Here is a 24,761-nt window from a genome sequence, read left to right as displayed (position 1 = left end):
CCCACTGGCCCCGGGAACTTCCAGGCTGGTCTTCTCTTGTGCTCCCTCACCCCCACCCCCCTCATCTCACACACACACACACACACACACACACACACACACACACACACACACTCACACCACCTCTTGAGTGCTAGGATTACAGGAAAGAGTGTGTTATACTGGGAATGGAATCTAAGCCAGCCATGTAGAAGGCTCCACTGAGCTGCCTCTCAGGCCCATGTAATTATCTCGGTAAAGATTTCAAATCATTTCTGTAAGTCTTATCAAATCTTTGGTTACCTTTATTCACAGGTATTTCTTTTTTTAAAGCAACTATAAATGGTATCTTTTCTTTTTTTTTTAATGGCATGCTGTTTGTCAAGTATAGAAATACAGTTGACTTTCACAACCTTACTGAATTCACAAAACTTCACGTGGGAAACGCCCCTTGTCCCACACTGCTGAATTGATGAAAGTTTAACCAAGTTTTGTTCCCATGGTCTTTCTTTCTGACTCTGCCCTGTTGTTCCTTGCTTGCCTGTTGATCAGAATGGTGACGTTTATGTAGAAATCCCATTTACACGACAGAGGCCAGTTTTGTGAGACTTGACGCGTTATATGAATAATTTAACCTCCCGAATATACAGTAATGAGGCTTTGGAAGAGTTCTGTGGAAACCTAAAGCTTCACTGACATAGTAGACAATATGAACCCTGACTGACAAAGAAACATCACATCCAAATCATAGAAAAGATGGCCTAGGTACTAGGCTGTCTTCTGGGCATGCTCCAGACTCAGAGGGGAAAGACCCAGGAACTAGGAGAGAACCCTGGCAGTCAGTGTGATTAACCTGGGGACGGCATTTAGACAGCTGTGGGTCAGGGCTTCCCACTCTGCTTGGGCTGAGCACCAAGCACAGCCCTGAATACAGGAGCCAAAGCAGCAAGCGCATTCCAGAGGGGCCGGGCAGTGGCCCAGACAGCTAACAATAGCCAGTAGGATGGGGGCACTTTCGGAACACTGTGTCTACCTATCTGAAACCTCAGCTGCCTCTCCCCAGCAGTCACAGAAACTATTGTCTCCTGTAATGAGAGCTGAGAGTCCTGAGCCGGCCAGAGTTTCAAATGGCTCAGGAAAATCAGTTTGGAGACGGCTCCCCCAGGAGCAAACAAAAGAGTTCCTTCTGGAAGATGTAACCTAGCAGGGTCCAGGGAGGGCTCCTTTGGTAAAATGCTTGTTGCACAAATCCGAGGACTTGAGCTTGGCTCCTTGGCGTGCATGTAATATCCTCGGCATGGCAGTATGCTGTGGTCCCAGGACTGGGAAGGTGGGACAGGGTAATCTTTGGTGCATGCTAGCCAGCCAGACCACCCAAATCAAATCTGTGAGCTTCCTGAATAAGAAAAAAAAAAAAAAAAAAAAAAAAATGTGGGTAGAGAGTAACTGAGGAAGACACCCAGTATTTGACCTCTAGTCTCCATCTGTGTGAACACATAATCACACATATACACTCTCACACACACACACCCCCAACACAGCAGACAAAACAAAGGAATACATTATATTTTTAAACATGTAACACAAAGATTTCAGTACACAAAATTGATGACAACAAACCTAAAATTCTGTGTTTGCTCACTCAACAACAATTCAAGGCACTTAATATGCATCAGGGAATGTTTCAAGGACACAAGGAAGGTTCTCTGAAATACTACATTTTGTAAAGGAGAACAGATAGTAAATGATAACTTTAATAAATAAGCAAATTGTGCAATGATTTAGACATAAAGGCAATGGGTTGAAGCAATGTAAGTTTCTAGAGAGAAGCAATTAAAGTTTTGGGTGGGTGATCCCTGACCAAAGTAATTTAGTCTGTAAGACTTATTATTTCAGGGGATAAAACTCAGCTGGTGGAGTGTTTGCCTGGTGAGCACAAAGCAGTAGATAAACTCAGGAGGGAGGCAGGAGGGTCAGAAGCCCAAGGCAGGTACAGGCCAGCCTGGGATATGGAAAACTCTGTCTCAAAAAATAAAAAATACTGGGAGCCCCTGTGGTGAGCTCGATCCTAATCCCAGAGTTTGGGAGGAGGAGATGGAGAATGGAGAATTGTGAATCCAAGGTCAGCCCAGGTTCAGAAACTGCTTTTGTCTTTATTCAATCTCTTTTGTTCTACGTCAATTTAGCTAAGTGGGAGGGCCCAGTGTCTTCATGTAAGACGACTGCTATTTGTGCTGTGCTTAAGTTACCAACCAGCTGCCACCTGGAAGAATTACCCTTATTTTTATTTTTATTTATTTATTTATTTATTTATTTAGAGACGGGTTTCTCCTTGTAGCACTGGCTGTCCTGGGACTCACTATGCAGGCTGACCTCAAACTCTGACTGCTCTGACTGCCTCTGCCTCTTGAGTGCTGGGATTAAAGTTGCACAGCCCCGCACCCAGCTTAACTAACACATTTTAAATAAAGTTAGTTTGTCTTGTCTTCCCACACCTTTGTGAGTGGAAGCCCCATACTCAATGGACAAGGGAGACTTAAACTTGTTGACCTAGGAGTAAGCAGTAAACATTGAAAACACCAAGTTGTGTCACAAAATTGAGCACAAGACTGGGAAGATGGCTTAGTGAGCCTTCCTCCTCTAGAACCTACACAAAACGCCAGGCTTGGCAGGGCACCTTTGTAACCCCAGTGCTGAGATAGTAAGGAGACGTGGTATCCCCAAGACTCTGGCTCAACTGGTGAACTCCAGGCCAATGGGAAACCCTGTCTCAAAGAAGGTAGACAACATTCCCATAGGTGATAGACAAGGGGTTGACTCTGACTTTCACACATATGCATTCATGCACACTCACATACACATATACAGTAAAATACAACGTAGCTTCTAGTCCTTGATAGCTCTTGTGGTTTTCACATCCAATTAAGGAAAGAGATGTTAAACACATAAACCTACGAATAAGTATGTAATTATCCATCATCTGTAGGTTCTAGGAAGGAAAAGGAACTGGCTAACAAAATAATAGAAGGTGAGACAGGGACTTTGGAAGGACTGGGGCGAGGTTAAAAGAGGACTCTGAGCAAGCTCCCTTAGTGCATGCTATTACTGGTGAGTCAGAGCAGCGCGTTCAAATTATACTTAGAACTTGTTAACGTGATAAAATGACAAGTCACAATATTTACCCATCATGTTTTAGCTGCACAAGCAATCTAACAGTAGAATGGTAATTGGTAATGATAGGCAGCTGGGGGGTGAGGGGTGAGACACCAGTTAAATCTAGAAAACATATTCCTTCATATTTCTTGAGTGTCTTTCTTCCCTAGCTTGATAGCTGGCCAAATCAGCAGGCTTGGCAGGTGACTACAATATGTAGAAGGGAGGTTTGGATCTGCCCTGTTTCTCCAACCCAGTGACTCAATTCTTCTGAGTCATGAATCACGCTGGGCACCGCCTCCTGCCATTCTGTGAGTGTTATAAGGACTGGCATTCTGGAAACCTGGAATTACTGTGAGCATCTCTATGAAAGCATTCGCTAACATAGAGAGCCTGGAGAGCAGACATCTCTCTCCCACCCTCAGATGTCTTTAGGGTGTTTGGGTAGGTTTTCAGCCTTTCAGGAGGCAGCCTGAGCACTCTGGTTTCTGAGTGAATCTCAGTGTTACAGTCAGAGATAAGTGGACTGGTCTTTGGCCCTGACTGAAGCCACCCTGGTCATCTGAGTAAGAGTGACATTACTTCTGACAAATGGCTCAGGCATTCAGATCCACCCCAATTAGCTCCCTCTGGCTATGGAATCATAATTCCACTCTCTTTTGATAAGGAGAAATCTTACCTAAGTGATTGAGACACTCCTATAATGTTTATATAAAGGAAGGCATTTATTTGTTTTAAAACAAATACTTATATTTGTTTTAGTAAATAAAAAAAAACCTGATGCATTGCTTAAAAATTCAAATGCAGACACTAGAGAGATAGTTAAGTGGCTAAGAGCACTAAAACTCTTTTAGAAGACTTGGGCTAAATTCCCAACACTCACACAGCAGCTCACAACCCTCTGTAACTCCACTTTCAGGGGATCCATCACCCTCTGTGAGTAACAGGCACACACATGCTTCACAGACACGCATGCTACCAAAACACCAAGACACATAAAATTTAAACATAAAAGTTGAAATACTGGTCAGGGTGTAGTGGCAGAGGCAGGTGGTTGTCTGTGAGTCTGAGGCCAGCCTGCTTACAAACTGAGTTCCATGCTAGCCAGGGCCACACAGCAAGAAACTACCTCCCCCCCAAAGCAAAACAAAACCTGCAAATATTATAGCTCAGACTACTTTCGATTCTCGGTGTAGTTTCCTGTTATTTCCCTCTAGGCCTCTCACAGTACCAGTGTTTCTCAGTGTTATTGCTATTAGTTGCCCTTTATAATCTTAATAAAGATCACGAAGTTCAAAAGAAGGGGTTCTGTTGTCTCCTCCCTCTCCTTCCTCCTCCCCTTCTCTTCCTTCCCCTTCCCTTTTTCTCCTCCCCCTCCCTTCCACAAGCCCATCCCCCGCCTCCTCTCCCTCCTTTTCCCCTTCCTGTGCGTAATTGAGCTTGGGTTCTCAAACAGACCAAACAAGCATTCTGTCATCAAGCTACAGTCTCCAGCCTAGAAATTTTGTTTACATGATCTATAATTACATCCCATGTTAGAAATTAAAACTCCAGAATGTTTCAAATATTCATTCATTTTAAAAATAACAATAATAAATAAGTGACTCTAAATAATTTGATGAATAATACCAATTTTTCCAAGTCAAAAAAGTGAGGCTAGAAGAGTGGCATTGCTTTAGTGTTTGTATGACATGTAGGCGTGATATAAATGTAAGGACATGCAGGTACACACATTCGGGGGAGCATGCTTGTGGAGGGCCAGAGGTTGACATCTGCTATTTTCCTCACTCGATTCTCCACCTTATTCTCTGAGATAGAATCTCTCACTGAACCTGGAGCTCACAGATTTAGCTAGGCTGGCTGACTGGTGAGCTCCAGGGGTCCACTACTGCCACTTCCTGGGTACCACAATTGCGGGGCACTGGTGTTGGGATCCAAACTCAGGTCCTTGTGTTTGCACAACAAACACTTTAACAGCCAAGCCATGTGCCCAGCCATGTTGCACATATTTTTATAATTCTTTTGATATCTAGCATGAAGGAAGACAGCTTCTGCACTCAGCTTATTGTGATGAACTGTTTGGACTGATGTCACTGAGTCTTCTTCTGATAGGGAGTTTGGAGACAGAAGTGCTTCACAGCCTTTTCAGATTTTGGCTTCCTAAAGGTTAGCTGCAGTGGGAAACCTGAACCTTACCAAATGACTTTTGTCCTCTGTTGTGTTAAACCCAATGGACCACTTTCAACTCCATTGAGACAATGTCTTTTATCTGTCATTTGGAAAATGAATACAGATCTCCCAAAATTTCTCATCTGGCATTAAGAAAAGCAAAATACATTTGTTAAATCATTGATTTCATTAAAAACCAAACCAAAAAAAAAAAAAAAACTTTAAGATAGTAAGAAACCTGAACTCAGTGTGGGAGTTTTCTAATTTCTCCTGGAAAAGACATTTTTTTTTAAGCCATTAGCGACAAATGCTGTCAGTTATTTTTACTTGAGATAACAAACTTGCTTCATTTGATCTGTGAGAAAATGCCTGTGGAAAACCCGTGTCTGAATGTCCATAACCTGTCTATCAGTCACCCTTCCCAATTAAACGGAGCACTATATCCCCATGACCACTTCATTCATGAAACAGTTAGTTTAGCCTTCAACTCAAGCACAGCACAGCGGCCCTCCCCCATGTGGCAGAAATGCCCTATACCACATCCCACTCCACCACCCAGAATGTTAAAAAACGTGGACTCAAGGTTAAGACTTAATAAAAAAAAAGTTGCTGGATATGGTGGCACACACCTTTCATTCCAGCACCTGAGAGGCAGAGGGTGGCCTGGTCTACATGGTGAGTTCTAGGCTAGCCCAGACTGTACATACATCCTAGGACCCTGCCTCCAAATGGGGGTAAAAGAGTTGATAAAAAGTAATGACTTTTGTTGCTTTGGCAAAGCCTGCTCCTTGTGGGTATGGTGGGCCCCTACCACAGTCAGCTCTGTGAGGTGCTCCAATTCATGTGCCTGAAGCACTCTGAGCTCTCTTTACTTGCTGTGGCTTTTGCCCTATCAGTGTAAATGAGAACACAAAGGGCAAATAATCTCACTTTTGTTCTCACTGAAAGCGACATGCTTACTATGCCTTTGCTTAGTACGCTAGTGTCAGCTATTTTCTGCCAACTTCCTTGTCTGTTGTGGTAACTTAGCACCCCCACATTAAAGCAGCTCCCCTGTTTTTTTCTTTTTTATGTTGCTTCAAAATTTATATTATAAAGTAGTTAGTGTTTATTTGCTTATTCTTGGGAAATTGTCCACTCCAACCTTATGTGTTTACACAGCACCACACTGTTATCAGGGAATTGTCTCCAGATGTTCGGCGTAAGTAGCAACACCTAGAATGCAACACCTAGAAGTCCCCTATATAAAACTTTGTATTTTATTTATTGTTTGCATAGGGTTGGTGCATATTGCCCTTTGTACATTTTTCTCTGTGGGGTCATGGTTTTTGGTGCTAAACCCAAGGTCTCCTGTGTGGAAGGCAATCACCTGGCCACTGAGCTATGACCCCAGACCTTCCCGTGTGATTTAAATTGCATCTAGATGATATGAGAGGGGAGGATTTCATCTTTAGGGTTGGAGGGAAAAAAGGGGCTAACAGAACATAAGTGACATGAGGGCAGGGGGAGGGACCTACAGGGGGAGACAGGGGTGGCATGGTGGGAGAAGAGTGCATCAGGGTCAGGGACAAAGTCACATGTGAGTGAAGAGGCAGCAGTTCAACCCCTGACTCTGGTTGCTAACTTAAAAACACATTTTAGCTGGGTGGTGGTGGTGCACACCTTAGTCCCAGCACTCAGGAGGCAGAACCAGGCTCTGTGAGTTCGGGGCCAACCTGGTCTACAAAGTGAGTTCCAGGACAGCCAAGACTGTTATAGAGAAAAACGATGTCTTGAAAAACATAAATAAATAAATAAATAAAATTTAAAGGCTAGACATGGTGGCACACACCTTTAATCCTAGACCTTGGGAAGCAGAGTCAGATGAGTCTGAGGCCAGCTTGGTCTACACATTGAATTCCAGGCTAGCTGGGAATACACAGTGAGATCCTGAATAATAATATTAATAAAAAGGGTACTTGCTACAAAGCCTGAGGATCAAAACTTACTCTAAGGGTCCCACATGATGAAAGAAAAGAACCAACTCCCACAAGTCATCCTCTGACCTCCATATACCCAAAAATAAATAAATGTGATAAACAGTTAAATACATACCTGACATAATAATAATGTACTAATAGTTGCTCTTGTATATTGTTGGGAAAACACTAACCCACAAAGTCTGTGCATCTCAATGAAAATATGGTTCCCACCCTGCATTCAAAGAATTCCTGGCTACATAGACCGAAGCTCCCGAAGAACAGGGTGTACTGTTCATTTTGGCCTAACGTATTGTTGACCAGGCTGTTGGTGGTGGTGATTTCGTCCCTACTTGTTTGAATGTGAAACAAATTCATCTCAATTCTACCATCAGTTTTTGAAATTTCCAAATGGGCTGTACTATGAGGGTAAGCTCTTCATTTTTCCCTAGAGAAATCCCTCCTGAAGCCCTGCTTTCTCTTACTCCCTTCTGGGACCTCTGCTTGCTCACCCTGCAGTTTGGCCTTCCTGGGATTACAGCTGACTGCTCAGCTGTGGGGCAATGACCTGCAGCGGAGGCTCGTTTTCCGAATGTGTAACCTTTCCCCCATTTTACACTCCACATCCTCTCCCCGTAGTCAGCAATTTCCTGTCTCCATGTCCCAGATTTCTGGGGTTTGGGGGTACCAATGCACCTTTCACTGACACCCCAAGCATGCGCTTGGTTTGCAGCTCTGGGCTAGCCTGCCCCTGCAGGTGCTGTCTATCTTCCCACAGTGCTCTCATTCAGATTCTTTTAGTTTTTGTGGCTTGCTGCCTTTAGAAGTTCTTTTCTTCAGCATTCTTGGCATTCAGGAGGTGTGGTCAGAAGGATGGTGGACTCGAGGTCATCATTGTCCTGGTATCAAGTTTTAAAACCTGCTTTGGCTATAAGAGACTGTTCTGACGACCCCCCCCCACACACACACACAGCAATAAATAAGCCAACAAACAAGCAAATAAAGAAAAGGAAAATCCTTTCAGTTTCATTTTATGGGTATTTCAAATGGAGAATAACGATGACAAATGTTCTCAATGTGCAGTGTTTAATTGAAAACCCAGTATTTATACCAGTTTCTGGTTCATTCACAGCCACTCCCTGTAGTCTGGTTTAGCTGTGTGCTGAGAGATTTGCAAATCTGTCTTAGCACCTGCGAGTCCTGTGTCTGCTGCTCAGAGACAGGCAGTGAATCTGATGAAGCAAAATAAATACTCACAAAACATTAACTATGGATGTTTCCCATCGTTTGGTGGTTCAAGAAGTCCATCAACACTTCATTTAATTTTCAACAATTAATTTTCCAAGTACCTGCCATGTATCAGGGCGCTGCTGAAGGTGATGGGATTGTTTTGGTAAATAGGGCTGATGAAGTCCACTCAAGGGCCTTAAAATATGCTGAGGGGAGCAAATGGTGACAAAGTAAGTTTATAAAAATTCCAAACAGTAGGGAATGTCCAGAGAATGACAAATGAAGGTTCTGTGGTTTGGATATAAATGTCCCCTACAGGCTTCTGTATTGAATGGTCACCCAGTTCCTGATGCCATGTTGGAAGATAAGAAACTTTAGGGAGTAGGCCCAGTTGGAGGAAGTAGGTTGTTGGGAGTGATTTAGAAGGTGACACCTGATGCTAACTCATGGCCTTGTTGTCCCTGCTTCCAGTCAGCCGTGAAGAGAAAGATCTTGTTTGACTCATGCGCCTGCTGCTGTATGTTCTCCCCAAGTGCATGGGGTCAAGTAACCAAGGATTATACCCCCTGAAACCTTGAGTCAAGATAAATCCGCCTTCCTTTATGTTGTTATCCAAGGTATTTTGATCACAGCTACACAAAAGTAACCAATGATAGAGTAGATATAAAGAGGCCACAATGGGAAAGGAGTCTAGGAAGCCTCTCCCAGAAAGCGACATTTGAGCAGTAGTCTTACTTAGCAATACTTATTTTTGTGAAGATCTGGGGTGGATGATTTTAGGGATCACAAAAGGCCCCCAGTGGAGCTGGGTGTGAAAGTGTACATTTGTACTCCTAAGACCAAAAGTCCAAGGTCAGCCTAGGCTATATAACAAGTTTCAGGTCAACCTGAGACACCTAGTAAGATCCTATCTCAAGGGCCTGCAGGAAGATAACTCAGCAGGTAAAGGGACCTACCATCAAACCTGATGACCTGAGTTTAATCCCTAGAACCTACTAGTAGAAGGAGAGAAATGACTCCCACAAGTTGTCCTCTGACCTCCACAAGCATGCTGTGGTAGGAATATTCCCCATGCAAACAATTTTTACAAATAAAAAAAAAAATAAGAATCCATGGCAGAGAAGGTTCAATGTGCACACAGAATAGAAAGGCCAATCAGGCTGAAACAGAAGGAAAGAGATGAGAAAAGAGAGTCGGGCCTGAAAAATCAGATGTGGAGGTGGAGGTGTGCTTGACACTGAGGGGTGAGATGAGATGCCAAAGGAGAGAGCAGTCAGAGATGCACCAGGCTCTGCCACTGCTTCAAGAGCATAAGGCACAGTCCTTGATGAGGCAGACCTCTCCTTGTGGAGATTGAATTCTAGGAGTTTACAATCCAGTAAAATTAGTGAGGCAAACAATGTCAAAACAGACTCAGTGAAGGTCCTATGTCATCAAAACTTAGATGACATGAGATAGATTTTTTTTTTTCCCGAGACAGGGTTTCTCTGTGTAGCTTTGTAGACCAGGCTGGCCTCGAACTCACATAGATCGGCCTGCCTCATGCCTTCAGAGTGCTGGGATTAAAGGCGTTTGCCACCACAGCCCAGCGAGATAGATCTTTTCTTAAAGGTGAAGTTAGAAAACATGCTAACCATCAGTGGTAAGTGTAGCCTCCTGTGGGAGATGATATCTGAGCTGAATGATGATGGATGAGTTATTAATAGGTATAGGAAAAGCACAGGAAGAAGGTAAGAACCTGGACAGCGGTTTGGACACTGGGGTGGCCGTGACGTGTTTAAGAAGAAGTAGAGAACAGCTTGATTGTAGGAAGTAGGTAAACAGATGTGATTCTGGAGTGAGTCTTAGAATCCCACTTCATCAAGTGGTAGGAGGGAGGAGTTAAACCAGTTGGGGTTAAGGATATCTTATAGTCCACACCGACAGCCGACAGCCAGTGCTTCCTCCCATCCTCCCTTTGGAACTGCAGTGTTCTGTTGTGCGGCTGTGTCTTGGCTTGGAGAACAGTGACCTAATGATAGTTTGTTTCAAGTTGCTTGCTATTCTAACCAGTAGCCTGTATGTTTATCATTTTGTATGTCTGCAAGTCTCCCCATACATAGATTCCAATAAGATTGTTGGTTCCAAGAATAAAATGTATGTGTTATTTTAGTATCACTTCCAGAACCCTTTCATAAGAATGATGCTGTCTTTCATTGTCACTAATATATATGAGAGTGCTCATATATATTAGTTTCCCAAAATTGTTATGTGAAAAATTCTATTTTCACCTTTCAATGTTCATTTGTTTAAGTTTCTTTCTCAGAAAATGTCTGGAACCATTTCTGCTACTGAATTTTTGATGTTTTTTAGTTTAGTTTGTTTGGTTTGGTATGGTTTGTTGTAGTTGTTTTGGAGAAGGGTCTGTTGTAGCTCAGGCTGACCTCCAATTCACTGTGTAACCTAGGATGATTTTGAACTTCTGATTCTGTTCCCTTTATCTCCTGAGATTGGGATTACAGGTAAATTCCACCATGCGTGACAACTTCCCTGTTTTCCTTGCAGGTGGTATTGTGAAGGCAAGGAGCTTGAAAATTCTCCAGATATTCACATCGTGCAGGCAGGAAACCTGCACTCGTTGACCATCACCGAAGCCTTTGAAGAGGACACAGGACGATACTCCTGCTTTGCTTCCAACATCTATGGGACAGACTCAACTTCTGCTGAGATTTACATAGAAGGTAAAGCTACATGCCTCTGGAGCATGACATACACTATCAAAATATAATTATTTGTAATTAAATAAACATTTGCTGAGGACCTATCTACCGATCTAGACGCTGGGGATAATAGGCATAAGTTGAGCAGGCAAAAGTGTTTAGATGGATGATGTGCTGATACATTTACATTATAATGGGAGGAATTGCAGACAATAAATCACAAGATCCCCAAAAAAAAAAAAAAGAAAAAAAAGAAATAGGAAATGAATAGTGTATGTATGTGTGTGTGTTGTAATTTTTTGATTAGGTGACCTAATGCCACTAACCAGGTGACATTTGAAGGGAGACCTAGAGGAAGTAGTGGTCAGGTCACAGGAGAGTCAAGGGAAAATCACTGTAGGCAGAGAATTCAGCAAACACAGTAGCCCACAGGTGAGAGAACACCGGTCTTGAGGTAGAAATGAGCCAGTGTGTTGGGCCAGCTACATGCCTCATATTAAATATAAAAGCCTGGAACCTGGTTTTGATCACTGGTATTCACAGTGGAAGGACAGACCCAATTCCCAAAAGTTGTCATTTGGACCTCCATGCATGCCTATACACACACACACACACACACACACACACACACACACACACACCCTAATAATAGCTATAATAATAAAAACAACCTAAATAAAATAGGAAGAGTTGAGCTAATGTGGCCAGAGCAGAGCAAGCAAGGACAAAAGTAATAGGAAACAAAGCCCGAAAATTCAAGGTGAGGTGGAGGAGGCGGTGAGCAGATTCTAAGTCCTAATCAGTCATAGCAAGGGCTTTGCCTGTGAGTAACAAAGGAAATTCATGGCACAATCTGACTTACCCTCGCTGTGGGGAGTCAGGAATAGAAGTCTGGTGACCACTTGAGAGCTTTGGGGTGGTGTTTGCAACAGTACCAAGCAGAGGTGATTTTTAGAGGAGAAAACAATTTGTAGACCTCAGCTATCCATTAAGCTTTTGTTCCTGTTTGCTTCCTCCCCTGAGTTTTATCTGGAGGACCATTCCTCAGTACTCTTTCTTGCCTATGTAATGCCTTAGGTATGCCTTGCTTTGAGCACTTCATATAGGATCCCGGGACAAGCACTCGTTTTCTGAGAAGATTTGGAGGCTCAGATGGTCTCTTTGCTCTTTATTTCTGATAATTTCCACAAGACTAAGCACATATTGAATATTAGACAGATATTGAGTGAATAAATACATCTATAGGAATGTGTTCCGTGTTTTTAGCCTCAAGTTTTTGGAGTATAACAAACACCCCCAGGCTTAGCTCCACTGTATATTCCTGGAATTTCCTATCTTGAGAAATAAATCTAGGACCTGGTAGGAGAACTGAGATTGGATTGCTGTTTGTTTTTCCATTCTGGCATCTGAACATCTAACACTCCCACTCCTAAAATGGAGGATGACTTGTTAATATTAGAGCAGGCCGGAAGAGCTCCTGCCTACACCTGCAATGTTCAGAATCCAGAATAATCCCCCCTTTCACCCACTCTGTGTGGATTTATGAGCACCAGAGATGCCTGCAAAGACCGCCATGTTAGTCCAAAGATCTTAGCAGGTGTTTCACACACTGGAATTCAAAATTTGGCCCTGCTCATTGGAACTATCACTCACTGAGCACATGTCCTTGGTCAAGTCCTTTCCTTTGGCTTCTTAGGATCTCCTCCTTCCTTTGCCAGATGGACAGATCGGATGTTCATGTGAGGAGCCAGTAAGTTCCTTCTTGAGCCTAAGATCCTTTCTTAGGTCTTCAGATGCCTAGGGATTTGTTTAATAAATTATCATATTAAAAATCCCATCTCTTGTTTTCATTTCTCCAGGAGTTTCTTCCTCTGACTCAGAAGGGGACCCTAACAAAGAAGAGATGAATCGGTAATGCTAATAGCCTCAATATCCTCAGACCCCAAGGGAACTCCTAATTAATGTCTACAACTTGAAGGAGGTGATCCCATGGTAGATCCTAGCATCATAAGAAATAATATATATGGACATATACATGGGCAGATTTGGGGAAGACTCAATTTGATTTTGTTTAAATCCTGCCCAGCAGATTAATTTAAATATTTAAAAATTGAAATGTCACTCATACAATAGTATTATGCTTTTGTATGCAGGATTGAAAAATATAACCCAGTAACTTTTAAAATACATTTTTAAATAGTACTTATAAAGCTAGGTGGTGGAACACACCCCTAATCACAGCACTTGGGAGAATGAGACAAGAGGATTGCCATTAGTTTTGGACAACTCATAGTTTTTTGCTAAACAGTGGTACCGAATAAAGTTTTATCCATCTAATTATTGCTTTTTACAGCCTTAACTGAGCCTTAACTATGACCCAGGTACTGCACTAGATTCAGCAAACACCAAGAATGATCATAGGCTTCCTTTGAGTTCAAGATTTAAGGTCTAGTAGAGGGACATGTAGAGGACATGTAGAGAGTAGTAAGGTGCAGTGGTATATGACCATGTGCAGGCTGCATAGGACTCGGATGGTCAAGGAAAGAGAGAGATCAAGAAAGGCTTCACAGAGCTATGGGCACAGAGGGGAAGCTCCAAAGGGAAGAAGCCATGTCCTATTCCTCAGACGTTCTGTGTATCTGCCCTTGCAGTAACTCACTGTTAGCTCTAGCATGCATATGAACATTAGTAAGTAAAGGGGTTCTCTTTCAACTTTCACCCCTTTCTACTATCACTCAAAAGGCCTTTGTCCCATTTCTCTTTCTTGTGTCTGTCTACCATCTTTAAAGGTCTTCCTCTCTGCCTCAGGCTCTCTCTCTTACAGAATCTGAAGAGGTACCAATTGTTCTCAAACAGAGCATTCTGACCTCATCCTGTTCCTGGCTCAGAAAAGATTATCTGAAGACAGGTGGTGGTGGTGTGGCCTTTAATCCCAGAACTCAGTAAGCAGAGGCAGGTGGATGCTTTTGAGTTTGAGGCCAGCCTGGTCTACAGAGCAAGTTCTATCTAGAACAGGCTTTTGTCTTGAAAAGACAAAAAAAAGAAAAAAAAAATATCTGTAGAAAACAAAGCCAAACATGAAACAAATAAATGTTTTTTTAAAAAAGTCTTTAACTGGCCTGCTATTCAAAGCTGTATTCAGGAGAATGTCAACCAAGCTCACCCTCTGTCTCTGCGGTGTCAGGCTCTCCAAGTGGCAGGCACCTCATTCAAACAGCATAGTGTTTGTTTTCAGCTTTTCCTTTAAATTGTGCACCTTGTGGGATTTCCTGTTGCGAAATTCCTACTCATCGTCCACAGCCAGTCTGAATGCTCCCTCTCCAGGTTCTATAATAAAGTCCTGCTTTGCCACACACTCATCGCTCATTGCTCCTCTCCCCCTACCCCATCTCTCAGGCCAGGGGGCATTGTCCTACTACAAAGGCTTAGTTTCACTTAGCTCACTTATTCCTTTGCTTTAAATTAATTGTCTTGTTACAGCAAAGATTTTTAGCTTCAATACAACAGAGACCAAATTAACTGTGACTTAAACAACACAGGTATTTACTTCTCATTTACATACAGATCAGGATTTGTCTGGCAAACAGGCTTCTCAGTCTACTAGATACCAGCATGGGACATCAGAGGCCTCCAGTGGTCAGACCAGCTTTCTGCCCACCTCATGCTAACACATGGTCCCATCTCCTTAGTATTAAAGGAAGGCATGAAGGACACACCAACCCTCCTTTTGAGTCATCTCTCTTAAGCTGCACCATCACTCTCCCTCATGGCCCATTTCCAGAAAGTCATGATAGGGACGCACCCAGCCACAATGACAGTTAGGAAATACTCTTTATATGGAGTACCTATGTGAAAAACTAAGTGACTCTCCTATTGTAAGGGGAAACATGCTATGGAGGCAACTATAGGCCATGCCATTTCACTTCTTAGAACATATGCTGCCTGTCTGGGGAAATTTTATTCTGTGTCATTATGTCCCACTCAGTTTTACAGAGAGCCTACAAGCATCTTCACTGGGCATGGTGAAAGCAAGGACAAGCTAAGCATCTGATGGGTGTTACTTCTTTAACCCTCCTAAAGGACTTACAGGCTATCAATGATTGTTTACCCATTTTAGAGATGAAGAAACTGAGAGGCAACATCTAGACCAAAGACAGGGTAACCTACTGTGAGTGGCCATGTGTCCCCAAGGACCATAGGCAAAAGACCCATGGTCAAGATCTTGAGGGCCATCACTCCTTTTTCCCAGTTCTCTTTTGGAGAACTAGAATCTTCCAACCAAAGGGCTACCTTATACCTCTGCCAGGTTCTCTGGCTAGATCCTCAGACCTCTATCTTCCTCACAAAACTAATTTTCCTTCTGCATCCTTCTCAAGATACTCCCAGGTTCAAATCTCTTTAAGTAAAATTGTATAAATTTGAAGAGCTTGTTGACTTCAGGATATTTCTACTGGGCAAATACCAGGGCAAAATACCAGAAATAAAGATTTATAAAGCCTGGCCTCTTTTTTTTTTTTCTTTTTTCCTTGCTCAAATGGAAAGAGGAGGAGCTGGGGATGAAGTTCAGGTGATGGAGCACTTGCCAAGTGAGCACAGAACCCTGGAATTGGCTCCCAGTGCCACATAAGAAAGGCATGGTGCTCACACCAATAGTCTGAGCACTCAGAAGGCCAAAGGATCAGAGGTTCAAAGTCCCCCCTCCCCCATTACATAGCCAGTTCAAGGCCAAAAGAGAAAGAGCCAAATTTAGTGGTTCAGACCTTTGATCTCAGCACTTGAGAAGCAGAGGCAATTGGATCTCTTCAAAGCCAGCCTGGCCTACAGAGTGAAATCCTGTCTCAAAAAAGAAAAGAAAAGAGAGAGAGAGGAGAGGGGGCAGAAGGGAAACAAGAAAAGAAAGAAGAAATGAGAAGTACAATAGAGGTAGTGGCAACAAAATGGAGCTTTAAAAATTATCTCCAGCTGTGCTGTGCCCATCACTTATGAATCTCGGGTCACTGTTGATACCTCTGACTCTCTGGCTGTACCCCAAGCAAAGAATCCAAGGCTAAGAATGTGGTCTTCATGTATGTATTGCTCAACAGAGTGTATAGCAATGAAACACTGGCAAATACTTATGGAACCCTGTCAAAGACTTACTATATCCACCAGCAGACAATGTTGACATTACTGGTTTTGATGACTTCCACAAGCAGTTATAGTTCTGTTTTATAATCTATATTTTAATAATTCCTCAGAATCCAGAAGCCAAATGAGTTGTCATCTCCTCCCACTACCTCTGCAGCCATTCCTCCAGTAGCCCAAGGCCAGCCCCGAGTGCCCACCATCCAGCAGGTACACAAATCTAAATTGAATATAAGTGACCATGACCGCCTTGCATGGCATGGCAAGGTCAGGCTCCTCTGTTGTAATCAATTTGTCCTTCTGCTGCATGAGCGCGTTGCTTCTGATGGCTTTGGGAACCTCGTCTCTTCCTTGAGAAAACATCATAGGAAAAGAGACACTTGACAATTAGTCTCTGGTACCACTGTTTTATAAAAAGTGCCGATCATTTGTGAACCAATGGGTATACATCTTAACTTTGTTTCATGGAACTTAGAATGAGTCTACTTCCAAGGCAAGCAGGAAGCTTTTCTTTTCTTGTCTTTCCTTTCCTTTCAAAAAATAGTAATGACTCACATGTTTCAAGTTGTATTATGAAACACTCAGTGTTTAGAAGCATATTCAGTGAAAACTTTAATCAGAGCTGGAGAGATGGCCCAGTAGTTAAGAGGAAGTATTGCTCTTGCAGAGGACCCAAATTTAATTCCCAGGACCTGCTTTGTGCAGCTCACAACCAACTATAATTCCAGTTCCTGGGAATCCAGCTGACTCTTCTGGCATCCATGGGCACCTGCAAGTATATGCACAAATGGAGATACAAACATATACATATAATTAAAACTAAAATAAGATCTTTAAAAAAAACCCTACCAACTTTAGTCAAGCTTGTATCTCTACACCCCTATCCTCAGACGAATCTCCTGTCAATAGTAATAATTGCTAGGACAGACTTACATGCATTTTCTATTCACCTATAAAACTATTCATGGATGCATGTACTTTAAAACATGAAGCTATACTTTCTAAATGTATTTGCTGCATGTCAATGATAATATAAATGACTATATTTTGATGTATTGATCTACAACTTAAAAAAACAATGAGGATTACTTATCTAACCTCTGAAGTAATTCCGTGGGTCAACTTTGAGTCCAAATCCATTGGTCTTTAAACAATGATTTGTGTAGCCCCAGGGACTTGATGAGCCCTCTTCAGATTAGGCCTAGTTACCTGGACCCGTGTGGGGTGGGGGAAGTATAATTTTATGGCCATCCTGACCTGGGAAGAAATGCAATTGGTTCAATCTACAATCTCAAGTCTGTGATTCATGAATTTAGAAAACACTGGTCTTTTGATTTGAGATTAATTTTATATAACTAAGTCTATAGATTTGTTATCTCAGTCTATCCCTGCAGCCACCTTGGTGACAATGAATGTATTGTTGATTCCCTTCTCACAGTGTCAGAGTCCTACCAACTATTTGCAAGGACTGGATGGAAAGCCTATCATTGCAGCCCCAGTGTTTACAAAGGTAACCAAATAAGACTTCTTTCTTTCTGCCAGGGCTTTAAACACCAGGGAACCCAGATGAGGGACCTGAGAGCCTCTGATTTCTATCTCAAGATTTGTCTTTTGGGAGTACAGTGTAGGACTAAGGGTTTTTGTGTTTTGATAGTTTCTATGGTATTATGTCAAGGCCCTAGGTTTATTTGTTTTATTTAACTTTATGAGATGGGATCTCATATATCCCAGGCTGACCCTGAACTTGCTATGTAATTTAAGATAACCTTGAACTTCTAATGCTCTTTCCCCCAACCTCTTGAGTGCTGGGATTACAGTTGTATACAGCTATACCCAACTTATTCATTGCTAGGACTCCAGCCTGTGTGTACTAGGCAGGCACTCTTGTCAGTTAAGCTATATTCTCAGCTCCCCCCTCCAACTATCAGATAGACTCCTTTTCTTTTTTTAAACTAAAACGTTGCCAATTTATTTACTTATTTTGGTTTTTCAAGACAGGGTTTCTCTGTTGCTTTGGAAGCTGTCCTGGAACTAGCTCTTGTAGACCAGGCTGGCCTCAAACTCATGTAGATCTGCCTGCCTCTGCCTCCTGAACACTGGGATCAAAGGTGTGTGCTACTACTGTCTGGTTGCAAACTGTACTTTTTACCCCACTTCTGCCTTCCAAAACTATTCTTTCTGTTAGGAAGGGTAAAGTCTTCCTTGTCATGCAGCTAGAAAACAGTCAAGCTCAGTAGATGATTTCCGAGGAAACAGAACAAGAAATACAAGACTGATAAAGAGCTCTTCTGCTCTTATCTGCCTGGCCAAGTCATGTCAGGCCAAGTGGACACTATCATAGGGAGCAGGCGGTTTCATCACTGGAGGCCCAGGCATCTTGGGCATGTGGCCTCCCATGGGTAACCTCATTCCAGGAGCAGGAGGGCCGCTCATTGGCATCCTGGGAGTGCCTCCCATTTGGGGTCCAGGCCTCATGCCAGGGCAAGGAGGACCGAGGAAACAGGGAATGGAGCAGAAGGTACCTTTTCTTGTTGAAATGTAGTTGTCAGTCAGGCTCTAGGCCTGTTCTTCCATCCATTTCCATTAGAAGTCTTTCATATTTTTGTGTTTCTGACCACTGCAGTGTGTCTAGGAAATGTACTCACTGCTAACCACACTGACCTTTATGGCCACTCTAAAGGTTGTTAAACAGTCACTCCTGGAAATCAGGTGACAAGATCCTGGCTACTTGTTCTTCCAGGAAGGTATGCCGACTTTCAGGAGGATCTGGTTGTGGGGCTGGCTTTGGTGCAGAGCTAAGTGATTTTAGGAGATTTAATGTAAAGCCTGGATTAGGACAAAGAGCTCTTCTGTTTCTCAGTATTAGTGACTAGAGAGTCACCAAACTTTAAATCACACAGTCTTTGTATTTCAAACTTGAAAATTCAGTTAGAGATTTTCATGTACAAAGGAGAAAAACCAGGGGTGGGTCAGAGAGATTAACTAAAACTCAGTCAACCTCGAAAGACTGGTTAATGGTAGAATTAGGAGTAGAAACAAGTTTTCCCACTCCTAAGACTATGAATCTTTCTATGTTCAACACATATTGTTGAGCAAGACAATGAGTTCAAAGGTGGAAAAAATAAGTCACACTGGAATTTTTGATATTATGAAGATCAAATGTGTCTTCATGATATTTTACCTCATATAAATAACAAATTGTAAGACCAAAGAGATTTATATTCTATTAAAAAAAAATGTGGCTTGGCTGGGTGGTGGTGGCACATGCCTTTCATCCCAGCACTCGGGAGGCAGAGGCAGGTCCTCTGTGAGTTTGAAGCCAGCCTGGTCTACAAGAGCTAGTTCCAAGACAGTCCCCAAAGCCACAGAGAAAGCCTGTCTTGAAAAAAGAAAAAAAAAGAAAAAAAAAGAAAAAAGAAAAGAAAGAAAGAAAATATGGCTTGAGTCATGGATGGTTGATTTTGTTCTCCAAGGGGCATTTGTAATATCTGGAAACACTTTTGGTTGTCATGTAAGAGGGCTGTGCTAGTGGCATTTGGAGATGTTGCTAAATCCGGTGCAGTGCACAGGGTGCCAGCCCCTACAACAAAGAATTACCTAGCCCCAAATTTCCAGAGTGCCCAAAATGAGAAAGAGGAGTTCAACCATATTGAATGAGATCATCCAAAATGGCTTCCCAAAATCTATCGAAGAGTCTAGAATAATGCTTATCTACCCATTTCCATGTTGACTAACCACATTTCCTTATGTGAATAAAATATCTCTATGCCCAGTGATGGTGGCACATGGAGTTTAATTCCAGCTCTTGGGAGGCAGAGGCAGGCAGATCTCTGAGAGTTTGAGGCCAGCCTGGTCTACAGATCTAGTTCCAGGACAGCTAGGGCTACACAGAGAAACCCTGTCTCAAACAACAACAACTAACAAAAAACCAAAAAAGATATCACTTTATTTTTTTTTTAGACTCACTTAATAATCTGCCTCTAGTGTTTCAGCTTGACTGTTGTAAAAGACTAGAAGTAAGAAAATACCATGTTATGATTTAGTAGATACAAGACTCTGAAGGAAAACTGTGGATAGACTATGTTTATGTGTTTTGGTGTGTGTGTGTGTGTGTGTGTGTGTGTGTACCTGTGTATGTATGTCTGTGTGTGTGTATCAGTGTGTGTATGTGTGTGTCTGTGTCTGTTGTATGTGTTACAGTTAGTTGACCTGCCTTGTGTCTTCTCTTATCACTGCTGTCCATCTAGCCTTAAAAGTGTAAAAGTGACATGGAAATAAAGCATTTGTCATGTCCATTCATCACAGGTTAGAAACAGGACCCACTCTTCAAAAGCAGCTAACCCACTAATTCCCTGGTGGTCCCAACAGTCTCCTTTCTTCCCATCCTCAGCACATGGGTTCAGAGGGTAGTTCAGTGGTTAGGTACTTATCTAGCAAGCACAAAGCCCTGGATTTAACCCTCAGCCCAAGATGAGGAGGAGACAGAGAGAGACAGTCAGAACACTTTAATATTCTTTATATTTAATTTCCAAGGTCAATCAAAGCATTCATTTTAACTGCTTTTCTGGGGTGACTCTGAACACCTCTCTCTGATTAGATGATTAGATGTTCTGGTTGGCAGATACATATGCCCTTGACAAGTAAAAATGGGAAAATAAACTGATTATACAGTGAAATCTATAAAAAATACTAGCCTGTTGGTGGGAAACCGGCTCTTGGAACACAGACACAAACTGTGAGGAGGCTTTCTCTGTCCTCTGAATGTAGACTCTTGCCTCCATAAATGGGATTGTTCAGGGACATGGGGCACCAGGACAGGCTGGGGTTCAGATTCCAGAGAGACTTATCAGCCGCAGTGTGCTTGCGTTAGTTTCCGTCAGTGAGGGCAGGATTGAGGTCACAATCATTGCCAGTGTCATTAGCAAATTTCTGAGTCATAGTTACCAAGGATGGTATTTCGCCACCGAGCAATGCTAGCAGGTGATTTGCATATATCTATCCAGGTTATTCTGTCTCTGTTGATCTCTTCAGGGACTTACGGCGGCATGTCTCTTGTGACTCACTTTCTATACAGCCCAACAAAGCGTTTCTTTGCCAATTATGGCAAGCCATCATTTTTTAAAAGCATTGATTAGAGAGTTTTATTTAACTCCCCTTCCCCCTTCTTTAATGAGCTTCCTTTTATAGAAGGTTTAAGTGAAAAGGAGACTTGCCCAGCCGAATGGTGACAGAGTTAAGAGCAGACTACCGGGTTCCAGAGGAGTTTGCTCATAGAGGGTGCCTGTGCCCTTGGTTTGCTTGTAGTGCATTGAGTGTGTGCTTCTGAATGCTAGGCAAGTGCTCTGCCACAGAGCCCCATCCACGGCCCCACACACACACAGACACACACACTTTGTCATCGTTGTTGTGGACAGAGCCCCATGTAACCCAGGCTGACCTTGAGCTCTCTAAGTAGCCATGCATGACTTTGAACTCTCGGTCCCTCTGCTTCCACCTCCTGAATGCCAGGGTTACAAGGTGTTCATTACCACACTAGGTTTATGCCAGCCTGAGAATCAAACCCAGGACTTTGTGCCTGCTAGGCAACCTCTCTACCAACTGAGTTACATCCTCAGCCCACCTTCTATGTTTTGTTTCTTTTAATTTATCAGATCTATTTGCTTATTGGGTACAATGCATGCATGAGTTTAGAGGCAACTTACAGAAGCCAGTTCTGTCCCTTGACCATGTACATTCCAGGGATGGAACTTAGGTTGTCAGTATCCGTAACAAGTGTCCTTCCGTGTTGAGCCATCTCACCATCCTTCTTAATGTTTTTAAACATTCCATGTGTGGCGCTAGACCACCCTTCCTCCTCTTGGCAATATCAGAAACACTTCACTCTGCTTATGAAGAGAACAACACTCACACTTCTGGAGTGTGGAGGGAGGGAGGTGACCAAATTAGAATCTTGCTCCTGTCACCTCCCACTCAATGGCAGCTGCCCTGGCGGGCTTTCAAGGCTGTGGCAGCCCTGGCTCTGGCTGCTTCAGCAGTAATTTGAAGAGTTTAAGGGGGCAGGGGAATCAAGAATTTGAAGAGCACTACATTATATAAGAGCAGAGGCAGGAAACCCAGAAATAACTGGGCCAGTGGCCAGATCCATATTTCTGAGAATTTCAGGGTCCTTCTTCCCAATCCATCAAATCCAGAGACTTACCTTTGCCTGGGGCGCCCATGACAACCAGGTAGCAAAGGGCCTTCCATTTAGCTGTTTTTACATGTTTTTCTCTGTGTCTGTGTGTGTGTGTGTGTGTGTGTGTGTGTGTGTGTGTGTGTGTGTGTTGCATAGGCCATTGCCCAAATGTGGAAATCATAGGACAACTTGCGGGAGTCAGTTTTTTACTTCCACCACGTAGGTCCTGGGATGGAACTCAGATCCTCAGGCTTGGTGGCAAGCCCCCTTACCTGCTGAGCATCGCACCATCTCACATTGATCCATATTAGTAAACCTTTCTGGGCCAAGTCCAGCCTAAGGCACTGTATACATTCAGCTGCATCATGACCAAAGGTGCAGAAACATGAATAAGTATAACATAAAACATAAAGATAAGCATAAGCATAACAAGATAAATGAAAAAAAAATGAACCTTGGAGCTAGTCTTTTTTTTGGATGGGGGGTTTCAAGACAGGGTTTCTCTGTAGCTTTAGAGCCTGTCCAGGCTGGCCTCAAACTCACAGAGATCCTACTGCCTATGCCTCCTGAGTGCTGGGATTAAAGGTGTGTGCCACCACTGCCCGGCCACTTTGGAGCTATTTTTAAAAGATATTTATATATTTTATTTTATGCGTATGAGTGTTTTGTCTGCATATATGTGTATGTACCCCATGCATGCCTGGTATCCAAGGAGGCCTGAGGAGGACATCAGATACTCTAGAAATGGAGTTACAGACACTTGTGAGCCACCATGTGCATGCTGGGAATCAAACTCAGGTCCTCTGTAAGAACAAGTACTCCTTACTGATAATGTATTTAACCAACAAGGGAGATGCTATTTCTGAAGGTATCCTTGCATTGTGTCTGCCAGTCAAGGTCCTCTAAGCAGGAACCCACATTTGTAGCACCTGAGAAGGGTGGGGACAAAACAGTTGGTAAATACTTCTATTTCTGAAAGCTTAGGAAGAGCAGAAACAACAGGCTCAGTGCTGACTGGTCAATGAGTCCCTCCAGACCAGCAGGTTGATAATGAATGAACTCAAATGTTATCTGTATGATGACAAATATGGCAGATTTGTACTTTGAGTAATGTTTTACCTCAAGAGGCTGTGGACTTTTGACATAGTGACTTTAGTTCCAATCCATAATTTCTAGTAAAAATTAACTCAGCCTTTCTCAGTTGGTTTGTCATGTTCACCCTTAGTGAAGTGAGATATATGTGATCAAGTCTGTACATTGTCTGTGTATTTGTCTGTTTCCTTATTGCAACGAACTGCTGGAGGCAGGTTCCTTTATTCAGAAGAGATTTTTTTTTTTTAACCTTACAGGGGTGTTTGTTTGTTTGTTTGTTTGTTTTTGAGACAGGGTTTCTCTGTGTATCCCTGGCTGTCCTGGAACTCACTTTATAGATCAGGCTGGCCTCAAACTCACAGAGAGCCACCTGCTTCTCCCTCCTGCCACCACCTGGAAGCCTTATCTTACAGTTTTGGAGTTTCGGGAACATAAAAATGGTATAGGCTTAGCTCTGGTAAAGATGTTGAGGAGGATGGTAACAATGGTGGGAAAGAAAGAGGGGAGAGAATCATGCATCCAGACAGGAGGCAGGGTTTTAAAAACATAAACAAGGGGGCTAGAGAGATGGCTTAGTGGTTAAGAGCACTATCTGGTCATCCAGAGGACCTAAGTTCAATTCCCAGCAACCACATGGTAGCTCACAGCCGTCTATCGTGCTATCTGGTGCCCTCTTCTGGCCTGCAGGGATACATACAGACAGAACATTGTATACAGAGAAACCCTGTCTCAAAAAAACAAAAGAAAGAAAAAAATGAAAAAAAGAAAAGAAATAAAGGAAAACGATTCTCCAGCAGGTAAAGGCACTCATCAGCAGGTAAAGGCACTCATCTCGAAGCCTGATGGCCTATGTTTGCTCCTCAGGTCCTAGAGGTTGGAAGAAAGCAGCTGACCCCTGCATGTGGTCCACATTCTCTAAACACACAGTAAATAAAAATACAATAAACTTCAAGAAAAGGAAAAAAGCCCACAATTTGCAACAATAATGACTAAGTGGCTTGTAAGATAACCTTTGGAATCTTCCCACTGAATATTGGCTTCTATGGCTTCTATGGGAATGAACTTCTTCCTACCTGAGATATTAGCAGGCCTCTCAACAATGTGTATTGCAGGTATCTTGGCTGACCTGCTTCTCTCAAATGGAGCAGGTCTCTGCTTTCATTGTCAAATGAGAATCATGAG

The 24,761-nt window shown here is 42.8% G+C and overlaps 1 protein-coding gene across 1 annotated transcript in view; it reads left to right on the top strand.

Moving 5' to 3' along the window:
- Positions 1-24,761, top strand: part of Mypn (myopalladin) — an 80,705-nt gene that overhangs the window by 17,804 nt on the left and 38,140 nt on the right. Inside the window, exons 3-6 of the mRNA XM_051186821.1 lie at positions 11,034-11,209; positions 13,048-13,099; positions 16,426-16,522; positions 17,751-17,822. Of these exons, the coding sequence (XP_051042778.1) occupies positions 11,034-11,209; positions 13,048-13,099; positions 16,426-16,522; positions 17,751-17,822 (397 nt within the window). The remainder of the gene's footprint in view (positions 1-11,033; positions 11,210-13,047; positions 13,100-16,425; positions 16,523-17,750; positions 17,823-24,761) is intronic.

The sequence above is a fragment of the Phodopus roborovskii genome, unplaced genomic scaffold, assembly GCF_943737965.1.
Source record: "Phodopus roborovskii unplaced genomic scaffold, PHOROB, whole genome shotgun sequence".
Classification (NCBI taxonomy): domain Eukaryota; kingdom Metazoa; phylum Chordata; class Mammalia; order Rodentia; family Cricetidae; genus Phodopus; species Phodopus roborovskii.
The sequence above is the reverse complement of the archived record's forward strand: the minus strand, read 5'-3'. Positions and strand labels throughout refer to the sequence as shown.